The sequence below is a fragment of the Equus caballus genome, chromosome 10 (assembly GCF_041296265.1).
Source record: "Equus caballus isolate H_3958 breed thoroughbred chromosome 10, TB-T2T, whole genome shotgun sequence".
Classification (NCBI taxonomy): Eukaryota; Metazoa; Chordata; class Mammalia; order Perissodactyla; family Equidae; genus Equus; species Equus caballus.
Window position 1 is genome coordinate 26,955,279 of NC_091693.1, and position 14,351 is coordinate 26,969,629.

Below are 14,351 nucleotides of genomic sequence, written 5' to 3' on the forward strand. Positions count from 1 at the left end.
GCACTTGCGTCTTATTGTGATTCTTTTCTGCATTTCCCCAATGCTTAATGATGTTGAGCATATTTTCACATGCTTATTTATCATTTGTATATCTTCTTTGGTGAGATTTGTATTCAAAATGTCCCTTTTTTGTTAAATTGGGTTGTTTTTCTTATTATTGTTGTAAAGGTTATTTTAAAATTTTGGATACCAGTTATTTATCAGACATATTTTGCAAATATTTTTCACCAGACTATGACTTGCATTTTTCTTAAATTTGTTTTTAATTTTGATAAAGTCTCAATTTATTATTTTATTTTCTTTGGGTTTTCATTTTTATGTCCTTTGTAAAAAAGTCTTTGTCTAACTCATGTTCAAAGAGTGCACCGCATATGTTATCTCCTAGGAGATGGACATTTTTTCTCTCAGACATTCAGGTTTGTGATCTGTTTCAAGTTAATTAGTAAATGGCTTAAGTTTTGAGGGTTTTTTCTTACTTTTTCATAAGGATGTCATAATTTTAGAGAAATATGTTGAAAACATTATCCTTTCAGTTGTGAAGTACTTGGGCAATTTTACTGAAAATAAAATGACAGTATGTTTGGGTCTATTTCTGGACTCTATCTTCTTGCTCTGTCTTTCACCAATATTATAGCTTTTATTAGTATAGCTCTATAGTAATTTTCAAAATCAGATAAAACCTTTTAAATTTGTTGTTCTTTGCAAAATTTGTTTTGGGTATTTTAGGTCTTCCGAATGTCCATATGAATTTTAGAGTCAATTTTTTAGTTTCTACCAAAAAAAATCACTGGGGATTTGATAGTTTTGTGAACCTACAGAACAATTATGGAACAATTTATTTAGTCTTTAATTCAGAAACATGGTATGTCTCAGCAGTATTTTGTAAATTTGCTTTACAGATCTTGAAGTATTTTGTTAAATTTATTCCGAAATATTTCATATTTTGATGCCATTGTAAGGGATATAGTTTTTCAACTTCTAAACATTCATCGTATATTGACATTTTATCCTGGGACCTTGGCTAATCTAACTTATTAGATCTATTAGCTTTTTAATTAGATAACTAGGAATTTTCTAAATAGATAAGCATGTCATCTGTGAATAATGACTGTCTTGGTTCTTCCTTTACAATTTGCACACCATTTAGTTCCTTTAATTTTCTTATAGCACTGGCAGAGACCCTCAGTGTAATATTATATAGAAGTAATGAGCGGACATCACCGCTTATCACTAATATTAGGTGGAAAGCATTCAGACTTTCACCATTAAGTGTAATGTTCGCTTTAGGTTTTTAATAGCTGCCCTATATCAAGTTAAGTGAATTGGTTCTGACATGTTTTCTGACACCAACTACGCAGAGTTAGCATCAGTCTCCACATCTTTAATGCCTCAGTCCTGCACAAGAAAGCCCTGATTTCAGAAGTGAGCTGCAAATCTCAGGGCTCACGTGCACTTCTGACCAACTGGCTATAATTTCAGGAGTTCCCATGATCCGCTCAGGTTCAATAATTCACTCGAATGACTCATAGAACTCACTAAAAGTGCTCTACCTAGGATTCTAGTTTTGTCATAAAGAATACAACTCAGGAACAGCCAAATAGAAAGGATGCATAAGGCAAGGTCGGGGGCGGGGCAGGGTGGCCTGGATGCAGAGCTTCCCTGACTCTCCTCAGGGAGCCAGGGCACTCACCCTCCTGCATATCAATGTTCACCAACCAGGAAGCTTCACCAACCTTTGGTGTCGAGTTTTGACCAGGGCCTCCTGACATAAGCCACATTATTAGATCCTGAAGCTTTCTAGGGGCCTACCATGAGTCACCTTATTAGCATAAGAAAGACTCCATCACTTCAGGAATTCTAAGATTTTTAAACCTCTGTGCAAACCTGAGACAAAGAGCAGATATATTCTTTATTATATCACAGCTGCTAGTTAATATGGATTCAAGTAATGCATTTCCAATTGTTAAACCGACCTTACATGCCTCATAAATCTCTCTAGATTAGGATATTATCAGGAATATAAGATTGGCTTAACAATTGAAAATATATTCATTTTATACACACACACACATCCAGACTTAACTCTCTAAAATTTTGTTAAGGATTTTTTTGCATCTAGGCTCATGTATTGGTATGTATTTTTTTTTTCTTTTTAAAGATTGACACCTGAGCTACTAATTGTTGCCAATCTTCTTTTTTTTTTTTTTGCTTTTTCTCCCCAAATCACCCCAGTACTACAGTAGTGTATATATATATATATATATATATATATATATATTTTTTTTTTTTTTAAAGATTTTATTATTTCCTTTTTCTCCCCAAAGCCCCCCGGTACATAGTTGTATATTCTTCGTTGTGGGTTCTTCTAGTTGTGGCATGTGGGACGCTGCCTCAGTGTGGTCTGATGAGCAGTGCCATGTCCGCACCTAGGATTCGAACCAACGAAACACTGGGCTGCCTGCAGCGGAGCACACGAACTTAACCACTCGGCCACAGGGCCAGCCCCTACACTAGTATATTTTAGTTGTGGGTCCTTCTAGTTGTGGCATGTGGGACGCTGCCTCAACACGGCTTGATGAGCAGTGCCATGTCCATGCCCAGGATCCAAACAGGTGAAACCTGGGCCACCAAAGCAGAGCGTGTGAACTTAACCACTCGGCCACGGGGCCAGCCCATGTAATTTTCTTTTAATATCATTACCTGGTTTTGCTGCAGGGTAACACTGGCTTCATAAAATTAGTTGGGAAGTGTTCCATGCATTATTACTTATTTTTTGGAAGAGTTGATAGAATCTTAATTATGTCTTGATTAAATATTTGGTAGGATTCATTAGTGAAGCCATCTTGGTCTGAAGTTTTTAGTGAGAAGGCTCCTTACATTTATCCACAGATGAGCACTACTAGCAATCTGGAAACACTAATTAAATGTGTGTATTGGACAAAGGATTTTTCAGATTATCCACTTCTACTTGAGTGAGGCTGGTTAGTTGGTATCTTTCAATGAGTTTTTGTCCTCCAAATTTCCATTTATTGGGAAAGAGTCACTTAACTACACATTAGCCATTACATGTTTCAAAAATATCTAGTGCTATACCTTCTTTCCTTACTCATATTTGTAGTATGTGATGTCTGTGCCTTATTTTCCTGATGTGGCTAGAGATTGTTATCAGGTTTTTTTTTTCTTTTTAAAGATTGGCATGTGAGCTAACATCTGTTGTCCATCTTTTTTTTTCTTTTTCTTCTCCTGCTCCCCAAAGCCCCCCAGTACAAGTTGTATAGTCTAGACGTAGGTCCTTCTAGCTGTGTTATGTGGGATGCTGCCTCAGCATGGCTTGATGAGCGGCGCCATGCCTGTGCCCAGGATCCAAACTAGTTAAACCCTGGGCCACCGAAGCGGAGTGTACGCACTTAACCACTTGGCCATGGGGCCAGGCCCTGTTATCAATTTTACTAATTTACTCAGGGTGTCTTCTTTAGGGAGCTGATAGATTTTCTTGAAAAAATAATCAACAAAGTATATGAAACTGACTCTCAACACACTGGACATCAAGCAAACAGTGAGCTATCAGAGAGGGCAAACAAGTGATGTGAACCACATGACTGTCCCTGAGTTAAGGAGATTGAGCTTGGAGTCTGGGCCTGCCAAGGTGGCTGGAGTTCATAGAGCACAGTACAGGAGACAGAAAACTTTGGAGACATACAGAGGGTCATCCTCAAGTATTCAGCTGAGCAGTAATCTGTACATGCACATATGAAACCACCAGAGGCTGGGCAAAGACACACCGAAAAGGATTAGATGGAACAATTTCCAAGGGTAATGCAGAACATGGAATAGTGCTTGTCCCAACCAGTTTAAGTGGGAAACCTCATGAATCATCAGGTAGAGAATACAGAATGGTTGTGCCTCAGCAGTGGGAGGGAAATTAGCCTTAAAATCGATGCTTTGATAATTCCACCTAAAAATATTTAGAATTAAGGCAAAATTGAGCATTCAATCAAAATTACACTATGTGAACAGTATCACTACAACAGCACTAAAAGACAACAGTCTCAGACAAGATAGATTTTAGACCAAAGAATATTACTATAGATAAAGAGGGCCACTTCTTAATGGTAAAGAGGTCTACTCATTAAGTGGACATAAGAGCAGGAAATGTTTATTCAATCAATAAAAAGACTTCAAAATAAAGCAAAAACTGACAGAACTACACAGAGAAATAGGCAAATCTACTATTATACTCAGAGATGTCAATAATCTTCTTCAAATAATTGATAGAACCCTTCCCCAAAAATCACTGAGGAAACAGAAAATTTAGACATTATCTACCATCTTAACCTAGTTGACATTTTATAGAACACTCCACCAAACAAAACACAATATACAGTCACTTCAAATTAACATGAAACACAAAATAGCCCTTATTCTGGGCCATAAAGCAAGTCTCAATAAATGTAAAGAATTCAAGTCATAAAGCATGCACTTGACTGCAATAGAATTAAATTAGAAATCAATTACCAGAAAGATAGGGAAAATCCCAAATATTTGAAATAACACATTTCTAAAAAGAGCTATGTCAAAGAAGAAATTTAAAAAGAAACGAGAATATTTTAAACTTGATTAAAATGAAAAAACCTATCAAGTTTTGTGGGAGGCAACTAAAGCAGTTCTTACAGGATGACTTTTAGTATTAAGCACCTATATTAGGGGAAAAAAAAAGGTTTCAAATGAAGGATCTCAGCCTCCATGTTAAAAAGTAGCAAGAGAAATGAAATTCAATAAAAGCAAAAAGCAATGGTAAAAGTCAAAATGGAAAAAAAAAGTGAAATAGAAAACAGAAAAATAGAAAAATCAATGAAACTAAGTGCTTTAAGAAGATCAATAAAATTGATAAACTTCTGATAAAAGAAAAAAGAGAAATATAGACATTACCAGTATCGGGCATAAGAAAGGTGGTATAATTACAGATTCTACAGGTACTAAAATAGTAAGTGAACAGTAGGAAAAATGTGACTACTTAAATAAAATGAACAAAATCCTTGAAAGACACAAACCACCAAAGCTCACTCTAGGAAGAAAAAAAGGTTAACTTCATAGACCTATATCCCCTGTGAAAATTGAAATTTTTATTTAGAAACACTCCTGTAAAATAAACTCTAGGTCCTGACACTTTACTGGTGAATTCAACCAAACAACTAAGGAAGACATAATATCAACTCTTTACAAAATCTTCCAGAAAATTAGAGAGCAGGGAGCACTCAACTAACTAATTCTGTAAAGCCAGCATTATGCTGATGCCAACCAATCCCAGGCATTAAAAAAAATTAGACTAACATCCACTATGAGCAGAGATGCAAAAATCTCTAAAATGAAAAAAACCAGCAACTAAAAATCCAACAATACATAAAAAGAACAATATGTCATGACTAAATAGGGTTTACCTCAGAATTGCAAGATTGTTTTAACTTTTGAAAATCAGTCAATGAAATTCACCATTAGACTAAAAAGGTAAAGAAAAAGAAAAATGACTATGATTGTGGTCACCAGTGTCCAAGAATCCATCCCACAAATCACTACCTCCTTCTACTCTCACTGTTATGGAGGTCCCTTCCACCGTGTACCAGGATGGGTCTGTTACCCACAGAATAAGTAAAAAATGATAGCACCAGGTTAAAGTTATAACAGATACTGTGGCTTCTTGTGTGAGTTCTCTCCTGGATCAATTGCTTTCGAACTATTTCTCAAAATGAAATACTTTCAGAAAAGTATGGATGAAAAGGAATGAACTACTGATACACAGAACACTGATGAATCACAAAATAATTAAGTAAAGAAACCAGATACATGAGTACAGATTAAATTATCCTACATGTTTATAAATAAAATTCTGGGAAATGCAAACAAACCTACAGCAACTAGAAGCAAGATGAGCAGTTGCCCGGGAATAAGTGAGAGGGCAAGGGATCATAAAAGGAATCAGAAAACTTGGTTTCACAGGTGCAAACGTATTGAAACTTATCAAACTGTACACTGTAAATATATGCTATTTATTGAAGAAAATGTTTAGATTGATTGCTCTGACAGTGACCGTAGCTATAAAAGAGACACAAATATGGGAGTCCTGAGAATTTCTGCAACCCCCTCACACCAAAGCCATCGTGACAGAAACGTTTGCAAATCCACCTTTAGAAGAGCCACATTCCCTACAGTTGGCTGCAGGCTCCCAAATCCCTACTAATCAGTGTCTGTACCAATTATGACTCCTACCTGGTCCTTTAAGGGGACACTGACATCTTCCTGCCGAATAACAGATTTCAGGGATGTTGGCAGGCCCCAGGGGATCAAGTTCTCCTCAAGAGAGCTGGAGAATATGAAACATCCCCTGGGAACAAAGGACCCAATTCATGCTGCTTTTGGATACACCAGAGGTGTCACAATGCCCACTGCTCAGGGTGACCTTGGTCACACAAATAATCTTGGCATACAGGTCACAGCCCACAGCTCTTGAACAGCAATGCAAGTTAGACTGAAACTAGAATGAGAGCTGTTCTCTGCCTGCCTTTCTGCTAATGCCACTGAGACCCAAGAGCTGGAGCTCTCACAAAAGCTGTTCATCCCTTCATGCTGGCAGAGCCCAATTCTGTTCTCAACCCAATCCAACAAGTGAATAGAATCCTCAAGGTTAAAGACAGTTTAAAAACTAAGGCATCCGTTGCAAAAGCAGAGCAATAGGAGGCAGGCAACTCCCAACTTAGGTGACTTGGAGCCTGGACAAATCCATCACAAGTGCCACATGAGACCAACAGTCCATGAAAAATGGAAACCCTCTCCGCAAGCAGCCAGCAAAACAAAGCTTGCATCCTCCTGGCCCAAACTGGGTCATGTCCGTGCTTAAACACGTTGGGGGAGCAGGAAGGAGTGAAGATCTTCTCAGGCTACTGATGATTCCCTCTGGGAATGGAGGAGGAGCAGAGGTCTGCCTATCAAAGCATGTTGGGGTGACTTACACACAATGTGGGATAACAACCTGCCATTGTGAAAATAGATGGCATCTTTCAGAGATGCTGGCAGTGATATAATTCTGGCAAGGGTCCTGGGCATGTTACAAAGTGCACCATCGCTCCAGAAACCTTCCCACATAGCTGGCACTCAGAAGAATCTTCCCAGCGCGGGTGTTTAAACGTATGAGGTTCAACTTCCAGCTGACGGCTACCCACGAAGGCTCCTCTGAAAGCTTCTCTCTGGCGTCAGTCACTATGTTGAACAAGGAGATGACATATTTCCTGATATTCTAAGGCCTTTCTCCAGTGTGAACTTTCCAATGTCTGATGAGGGAAGCCCTTTGCCTGAAAGCCTTCCCACATTCACTGCATTTATAAGGCCTTTCTCCAGTGTGAATTCTATGGTGCTGAACAAGCACATGTTTGTGGCTAAAGGCTTTTCCACACTCGCTGCACACATAGGGCTTTTCACCATTGTGAACTCTTTGGTGTGCAATAAGGTCGGAACTCTGGCTAAAGAACTTCCCACATGCGATGCACTCATAAGGCCTTGCCCCCGTGTGAACGCTCCAATGTTTAATGAGTCTGTATTTGTGACCAAAGTATTTCCCACATTCACTGCATTCATAAGGCCTTTCTCCAGTGTGGATACTCTCATGCTGAACAAGTGTGGATTTGTGACTGTAGGCTTTCCCACATTCACTGCACTTGTAAGGCCTTGCTCCAGTGTGGACTCTCTGGTGTACAATAAGGTTGGAGCTATGATTAAAAACTTTCCCACAGATGCCACACTCATAAGGCATTTCTCCAGTGTGGATTCTCTGGTGCTGAGCAAGTATGGGTTTGCGGCTGAAGGCTTTCCCACATTCACTGCATTCATAAGGCCTTTCTCCAGTGTGGACTCTCTGGTGCTGAACAAGTGAGTCTTTGCGGCTGAAGACTTTCCCACATTCGTTACATTTGTAATGCCTTTGTCCACTGTGAAAGGCCTCTGCACACTTGGTGTTACTGCGTGGCTTCCATTTACTGTGAGGGGCATGGTGCTGGAAGATGTTTGAGCTAGTTGGGAAGTCTTTACAACCCTCCCCTGTCATAAAAGACATCTCCACTGGCTGGACAGGGCAGCTGTTCACAAGAAAGGTCCTACCCTTGTCCCCTCTGAAGGGCTTCTCTCCACTGTGCTGCTTCTGGTAGTGAAGGTTTGTGCTCAACCAGAATTGTTTCCCACATGCCACACACATGTAAGGTTTCTGCCCAGGGTGCGTTTCCTGGTGCTCGGCCAAGTGCAAAATGTCTTTCAAGACCAGGCCACATGTCTCACAGGGGTGGGCCTTCTGGATAGAATGGCCTTCCTTGGGAGTCCTGGTCTGCAACATTCCTACAGAAATGTTCTGTTTAAAAGCTATCTCCTCATCCTCCATTCCACGCCAACAACCTGAAGGCAGACAAATGCTGGTGAAATACAAACTGACACTGGTGGGAGGGGGCAGTCTCAGTACATGTGTCTATCTAATAGAACTAAGATCAAGGTCATGGGACTGCTGTCAGGACAAGAGGCCAAAGCTCAGGCTGAATAATGGGCTGCTATGCAGTAGTTGGCATCTAAAGGTCACAGAATGGAAGAGGCCTTGACTGGGAGAGGACACAAATGTGGGGTACAGCCCAGAAAGAGCCAGGGTCTCCAATGGAGTCATCCACAAAGGGATTTCAGTGAGGTCTTGGCTGCTGGGGACAGGTGAGAGCTGAGCAGGAGGGTGTGTTCCCTGAATAGCTAGTATTTAAGGACTATTTGGGATATGTGCACATCTGATTGCACATTAAGTCTGCTCCAGTGCTGGAGAGCACTGCAGAGGGAGCGGTGGGGAGGACCAGGTGAGATGTGGAGGCAGAACTGGGGAACAGCCAGAGGCCAAAACTGGGGAGCACAAAAGACAAGTGTGTAAATGGGAAAGTCAAGACAGAAATGAAGTGTGGCCAGTGGCCTTGGCACTAAAACAACTGTGGGCACAGAGAGGTTAGGGAATGACTGGAACCCAGCCCCAACATCACATCTTCCCCCAGCCTCCACTCACCAGGGCCACACTCATGCTGAGCTTCTCTGGTCATGGCTGGAGTCCCATCCGCCCAGTCTGGGACCCAGAGCTCACTGCCCAGCTCTAGTGGGGTGACCTCACGGGACATGGAAGATGCATTTCCTAAGGAAAAGACAAGACAAGCAAATGGTCAGCACTGGTCTGAGTGACCCACCCCTCAGAGAAGAAAATTAAATATTATAAAAGTAACCTCAAAGTAGAGTTTTGCAGGAATAGCCCAGGGGTCCCAACAAGTAGTGACCATAAAGGTCCCTGCAATTTCTGACAGAGGCAGACCATCAGAAGTGTCAGCAAGAGGAAGGGGACAGAACCTGGAGCACAGGGGTCATGGATCTGGACAGAGGCACTCAGTCAGGGAGAGGACAAGCTGGATATGATCCACTGGCTGACTGTAAGATGCCTCAGTCCTGGATCCATCCATGCAAGCCTACAGGGCAGCAGCTGTTAGGACTGCTCAGGAGTCAGAGGTGGCAGTGGACACAGCTCATGCCTGGCATCCACAGCATCTACTCCAAGGAACCTGAGAGGGACACAGTATCCGTGGCTCTAATACAGGAAGGGCTGTGCTACCCCTGGGAAATGGGGAAGGGGCGGAGCCCAGTCCAGGACACTGGGGTAGGTATGACAGCCTTACCCAGCGAGGCCATCAGTGCAAAGTTCTCCAGCATCACATCGCGGTACAGGAGCTTCTGAGTCTCATCAAGGAGTCCCCACTCCTCCTGCGAGAAGTACACGAACACGTCCTCAAAGTTCACCTGCCCCTGCCACAACGGGGACAGCCAAGTCCATGAGGACTTCTCTCCCAAGGATACCCATCTCCCCCGCCCTCCAGCTCCCTCCTGCATTCCTTCCTGCCTAACTCCTCAACTCAAGAGGAAATGCCAGAACTGGGTGCCACAGGTGTCTGCTCTTTGCTTATGATCCCTTTGATTACCACAGCAACAGGCAAGTGGGCAGAAAGGAACATCTAAGCTCTGGGCCTAGCATGCAGGGCTGAACACCCCCTACATACACCTCCTGCCAGCTAGTTCTTCTGGGTTGCTAAGATCATGCTTACCAGACAACCAAAGTTGGGCTCACCCTTCTTCCCTTCAGCCCCCAATACCAGGACCTAGGGACCATCAGTTCATACTTTTTTCCACATGCACATCACTCTTTTGGATCACTCTCTGTCTCACAACCCTGGCCCCAGACCTAGTCATTGGCCTCCACCATCACCTTCCTGGCTCACTAAATGCACTGCCGTTGTGATGTGTACATTTTCTCTCCTAAACCTGCCTATACACCATCTTCTACCTTTTGCATGTCTCCATCCTGAACTCCTAAAGAGAACTCTAGTCCTGTGTCCAGCAACTCACCTGCTACCTCCACTCAGTGTTCTCTGGAACATCTCAGAATCTTCACGTGACCAAAACAAATTCCTGAGATACACACAGAGTTACTTCTACCACTGACTTGCCCATCTCAGCTGATGGAACCTCTACCCTGCCAGCTGATGAGGCCGAAAACCTTGGGGTTATCTCTTTCTCTCACATTGAAAATCTGATCCAATCACTTTTCCCATCTACACAGCTGCCCCTCTGGCCCGTCCATTACCACCACTCACCTGGAATATTCAAGCAGTCTCCTCCCTGGTCTGGTCTCCACCATAACTCCCTCAACCCTCACCACCTAGTCTGTTCTTCACTTAGCACCCAGACAGACAGATCAGATGACCTCCCTCCTCTGCTCCACACCTCCCGTGACTACACCACCCTCAGAACAGAGGCCTAGCTCATCAGCTGGCCGTTTCAGGCCTGATTCCTGCCCACTCGCTCTTGATTCCCACCAGACATGGTGGAGACCTTTAGTTTCTTGAAAATTTCCATCTCAGTCTCACCTTCAAGTATTTGCACCCACTGGTTCCTCTGCCGGAACAACCTTCCACACCTCATTCCAAAGGTTACCAGAAATGGGAACCCTTCCATATGATGCCTGGCCTCGACTTAGAACCCTGGGCTTGGGGTTTCCCCAGGGTCCTCAGGCTCAAGACCTGGGAGAATACAAGTAAAGCGTTCTATGACACTACAATCCTGACAACCACGTGGCTGGGGGTGGGACTGATGACACAGGAACATCCTTCCTCCCCTCACCTATATAGGGTCCATAATTACTTCTGAGTTCATGGGAACCTGTGGGAAGAGGGAGGCTGTGAGAGACAAGCAACCACGGAGGAGCCCCAAGGGCTCATGCCTAGCCCCTATACCTGCCCTGCCACAAAGACCCAGGGATGACCTCTGCCCTCTGTGCGTCAGTCCTCAGGGCCACCTAACAGCTGTGTTACCTCCGACTAGGTCTCAATCTTTCTGTGCTCATCATCTCCCATCCCAAGTCTGTTCTCCCCTGAGCAATCTATGGATACTCTTCAAACCCTCAGATCGTGTCCCTCCTCAGTTCAGAACCATCCACGGCTCCCATCATCCTCAGAACGAGAGCACAGCAGCTCAGGCTGACACTCCAGGTGTAACTCCTCACACCCTCTGTTAGACACCAAAGGCCCCAGATTTCCCGAATACTCCAGCTGTCGCACCTCCGAGCCTCTGCACATGCTGGCCCCTCTGCCCGTAACGTCCTTCCACATGCCATCGTACTGGCTGTCAGAGGTGGGACCGAACCAGCAGCGCCCCACTGTCTGGTCACAGGGCCCTGAACTGCAGGGAGCCGAGGCGGCCCTCATTCGAGGCTTGAAGATTTAGAGACGGAGGTCAGGGGAGGACCGGGGCGCAGCACCCACCTGCGCCGGGCCCGTGCGCACGGCCGCCGCCATCCGAACCTGCGGACTGGGGAGGGAGCGCAGAGGGGGAGTGGCTGGCGGGCGACAAGTGTGAGGAGGGGCTCCAGCGGCCGGGTGACCCTGGCAGCGCCCCTGCCAAGCCTCAGGCCCGCCTCCGTTCAGGAGAGACAACGCCTTCCCTCGCGTTTTCGCTCTCCTGGGACCTCGGGCCTAACCTGCGTTTGCGAGACGGACCTAGCCGATTAAACCTAATTCAAACAAGATGTCCGCCTAAGACGGGAACAGGAAGTCCCGCCTTGTCTTCCGCACGAACGGAAACGCCCCTTTCCTTGGGTCTTCATTGGCCGAGCGCCGCGAAGGCTCCTGGGTAATGTAGTTCCTACAGCACCAACGATGGATTGCGGAGTACTACGCCGTCTCCAGAGCAAGGGCCCAGCCACATAGCTGGCGGCGCCTGAAAAGGGCAGCTCGAGCCTTGAGGACCAGGCGGAGCTTCGTTTCCTCTTAAAGGAGCCGCACCTATATTTCTGGTGAACGTAGAATGCAATATATCACAGAAGCGTCTAGAAACATTATTTTAGGTTTCTTTATGCAGGGAATGCTCACCAAAAATCCAAATGAACACACCACATATTAATGTCACTCAGACCTCCATAGCTGGAGGCTAATAAATATTATGTTGTGTTATGTTACACAAGTAGCCTGAAGCTCTAGAGTTAGTTTTGTGAACCTCAGCATTTTGGGTCAGGAAGAAGAGAGAAAAGACTCCAGACAGGACTACGACGTGGAGCCCACAGTAGGGATGTTGGGCGCCTCTGAAGCACGTGGACAATGCTCGTGTCTCTGGTTACCACAGAAAGCATTTTTCCTGCCTGTATAATCAGTGACTGTGTCAAACCCAGCAAGTAGCACTCTGTTAGATGATAGTATTTAGTACTCTGTATACAGAGATGTATTTAATTCCTTTTAGGTATGTTATATCTGAAAAGAAGGGCGATTTATCAATTGTCATTTGGCAAGTAGGAGGGCACAAGAACCATTCCTGTGCAAAAGAAATAACCATGAAACTAACTTTCTATACGTAGTCAAAAGATCTTTTAACAAAATGTGACATAAGACTATCTGAGGTCAAAAATGCTGAATGTAATGGAAAATAAACCCACAGAAAATAAAATTCTAAACATAATATTCAAGTCCAAAGAAGACTGATCCCAGATGAAAGGTCTGCGATTAGAGAAGAAATGAGGATAGAGAGAGAGGGGCATCTTTTGATTAAAGTAACTGCTCATTATCTGTGTAAAACGTGAATGTATCTCTTTCTGGAGTTAAAAGGATGGAATTGCCATGCATAACCTCAGAACATTTACATTGAGAGGAGGCTAATTGCTTAATGTTCTAAACCCTTTACATTTCCAAGTGAGAACTAAATGAATTTATAACCTTACACTCTAATGTATCGTTTCTAACTTTTGCTTAAATATAATAAATAGGATCAGAGTATATACTTTTCCAACTAGAAGAAGAAATATTTGGATTATAAATAAATAATCTATAGAAAGGTAAAAACAATGGTGAAAGAAATGGAACAAGTGAGGTAAAGAAAACAGAATGTAGGATATATTTGAACCTAAATGAGTTTAGGTTTATATTTAAACCTAAATGCTCAAGTAAGCAGTCAGTAATTTTTGATGGACCAAAACACTCTTCATAAGGGCTTCTCTTTTCTTCAGTTAATTTCCACAGCATATTTTAAATTTTAATTGAAAGCATAGCTAACATTACGTGGTATTTTCCCCTATTCCCTATCCCGCAAGTGGGAAAGGAATCATGAGGTGATGGGGAATCATGGGGAATGTCCAGAATTTGCTTTAGAGAAGCCAAGACCTTATGCTTGAAGGTTACCATGCCCTTGACCCAAACCAAACTGGCTGGGATGTCATCAGAAATCTGCAGGCTTACTGGCAGCTTTCCTGGTTAGTAAGGTGGAGGTGGGGTAAGGACAGTGTAAAGAGGTAACACCATGAGTGACAATAGTTATACCAATAATTGATATTTATTTAGCATTTCCATGCCCTGAACATTGCATCAGATGCTTGACAAATCCTGTGCCCTTTTACCTGCACGACAGCCCTGTGAGGTGCATTTGTCACCCAGATTAATATGAGGAAACTGAGCCTGCAAAGGGTCCATGACTTGCCCTCAGTCATGGCTGTCATGTAGCACAGCTGGGAATGGAGTTCACGGAGCCCCAACTTTAACCACTGCCCAACACGGCCGCCTACCCAATGTCATCTATCTGGCCCCTTCTATGTTGGAGAAATGAGGCTGCAGAAAATTCAAATGCCCAGGTAACTGACTTGAGGACAGGGATGAATCTTGCTTTTTCTGTGTCCCAGAAACATTAGCCTTCAGCCTTATTTATTCTTTAAACATGTTTCCTGGGAAAAGCCCTGCCGGCCCATAGATACAGAGGGTTTGAGGGGGTAA

General features: G+C 43.4%; 1 protein-coding gene across 7 annotated transcripts; it reads right to left on the minus strand.

Moving 5' to 3' along the window:
- Positions 1 to 4,133: 4,133 nt before the first annotated feature.
- ZNF772 (zinc finger protein 772) lies at positions 4,134 to 12,177 on the minus strand. 7 transcript variants are annotated; one of them, XM_070223480.1, is made up of 5 exons: positions 11,865 to 12,141; positions 10,971 to 11,123; positions 9,726 to 9,852; positions 9,071 to 9,193; positions 4,134 to 8,433 (listed from the first exon to the last, which is right to left on the minus strand). In XM_070223480.1, exons 3-5 carry the CDS (start codon positions 9,757 to 9,759, stop codon positions 7,289 to 7,291), a joined length of 1,302 nt encoding a protein of 433 aa, XP_070079581.1. In that variant the 5' UTR covers positions 9,760 to 9,852; positions 10,971 to 11,123; positions 11,865 to 12,141; the 3' UTR covers positions 4,134 to 7,288. The 7 variants fall into 7 exon arrangements, with proteins under 7 accessions (XP_070079581.1, XP_070079582.1, XP_023506358.1 ...); XM_070223481.1 differs by lacking the exon at positions 11,865 to 12,141 and adding an exon at positions 10,450 to 10,512 and having other exon boundaries at positions 10,971 to 11,017; XM_023650590.2 differs by lacking the exon at positions 10,971 to 11,123 and having other exon boundaries at positions 9,726 to 9,846; positions 11,865 to 12,177.
- Positions 12,178 to 14,351: the final 2,174 nt, after the last annotated feature.

Coding starts and splice junctions, on each gene's coding strand:
- ZNF772 (XM_005596593.4), bottom strand. CDS start 11,807: ATGAGGGCCGCCTCGGCTCCCTGCAGTTCAGGGCCCTGTGACCAGACA. Junction 9,853..11,660: donor GCATGTGCAGAGGCTCGGAG/GTGCGACAGCTG, acceptor CCGTTGTGGCAG/GGGCAGGTGAACTTTGAGGA. Junction 8,434..9,070: donor TCAGCATGAGTGTGGCCCTG/GTGAGTGGAGGC, acceptor GTCTGCCTTCAG/GTTGTTGGCGTGGAATGGAG.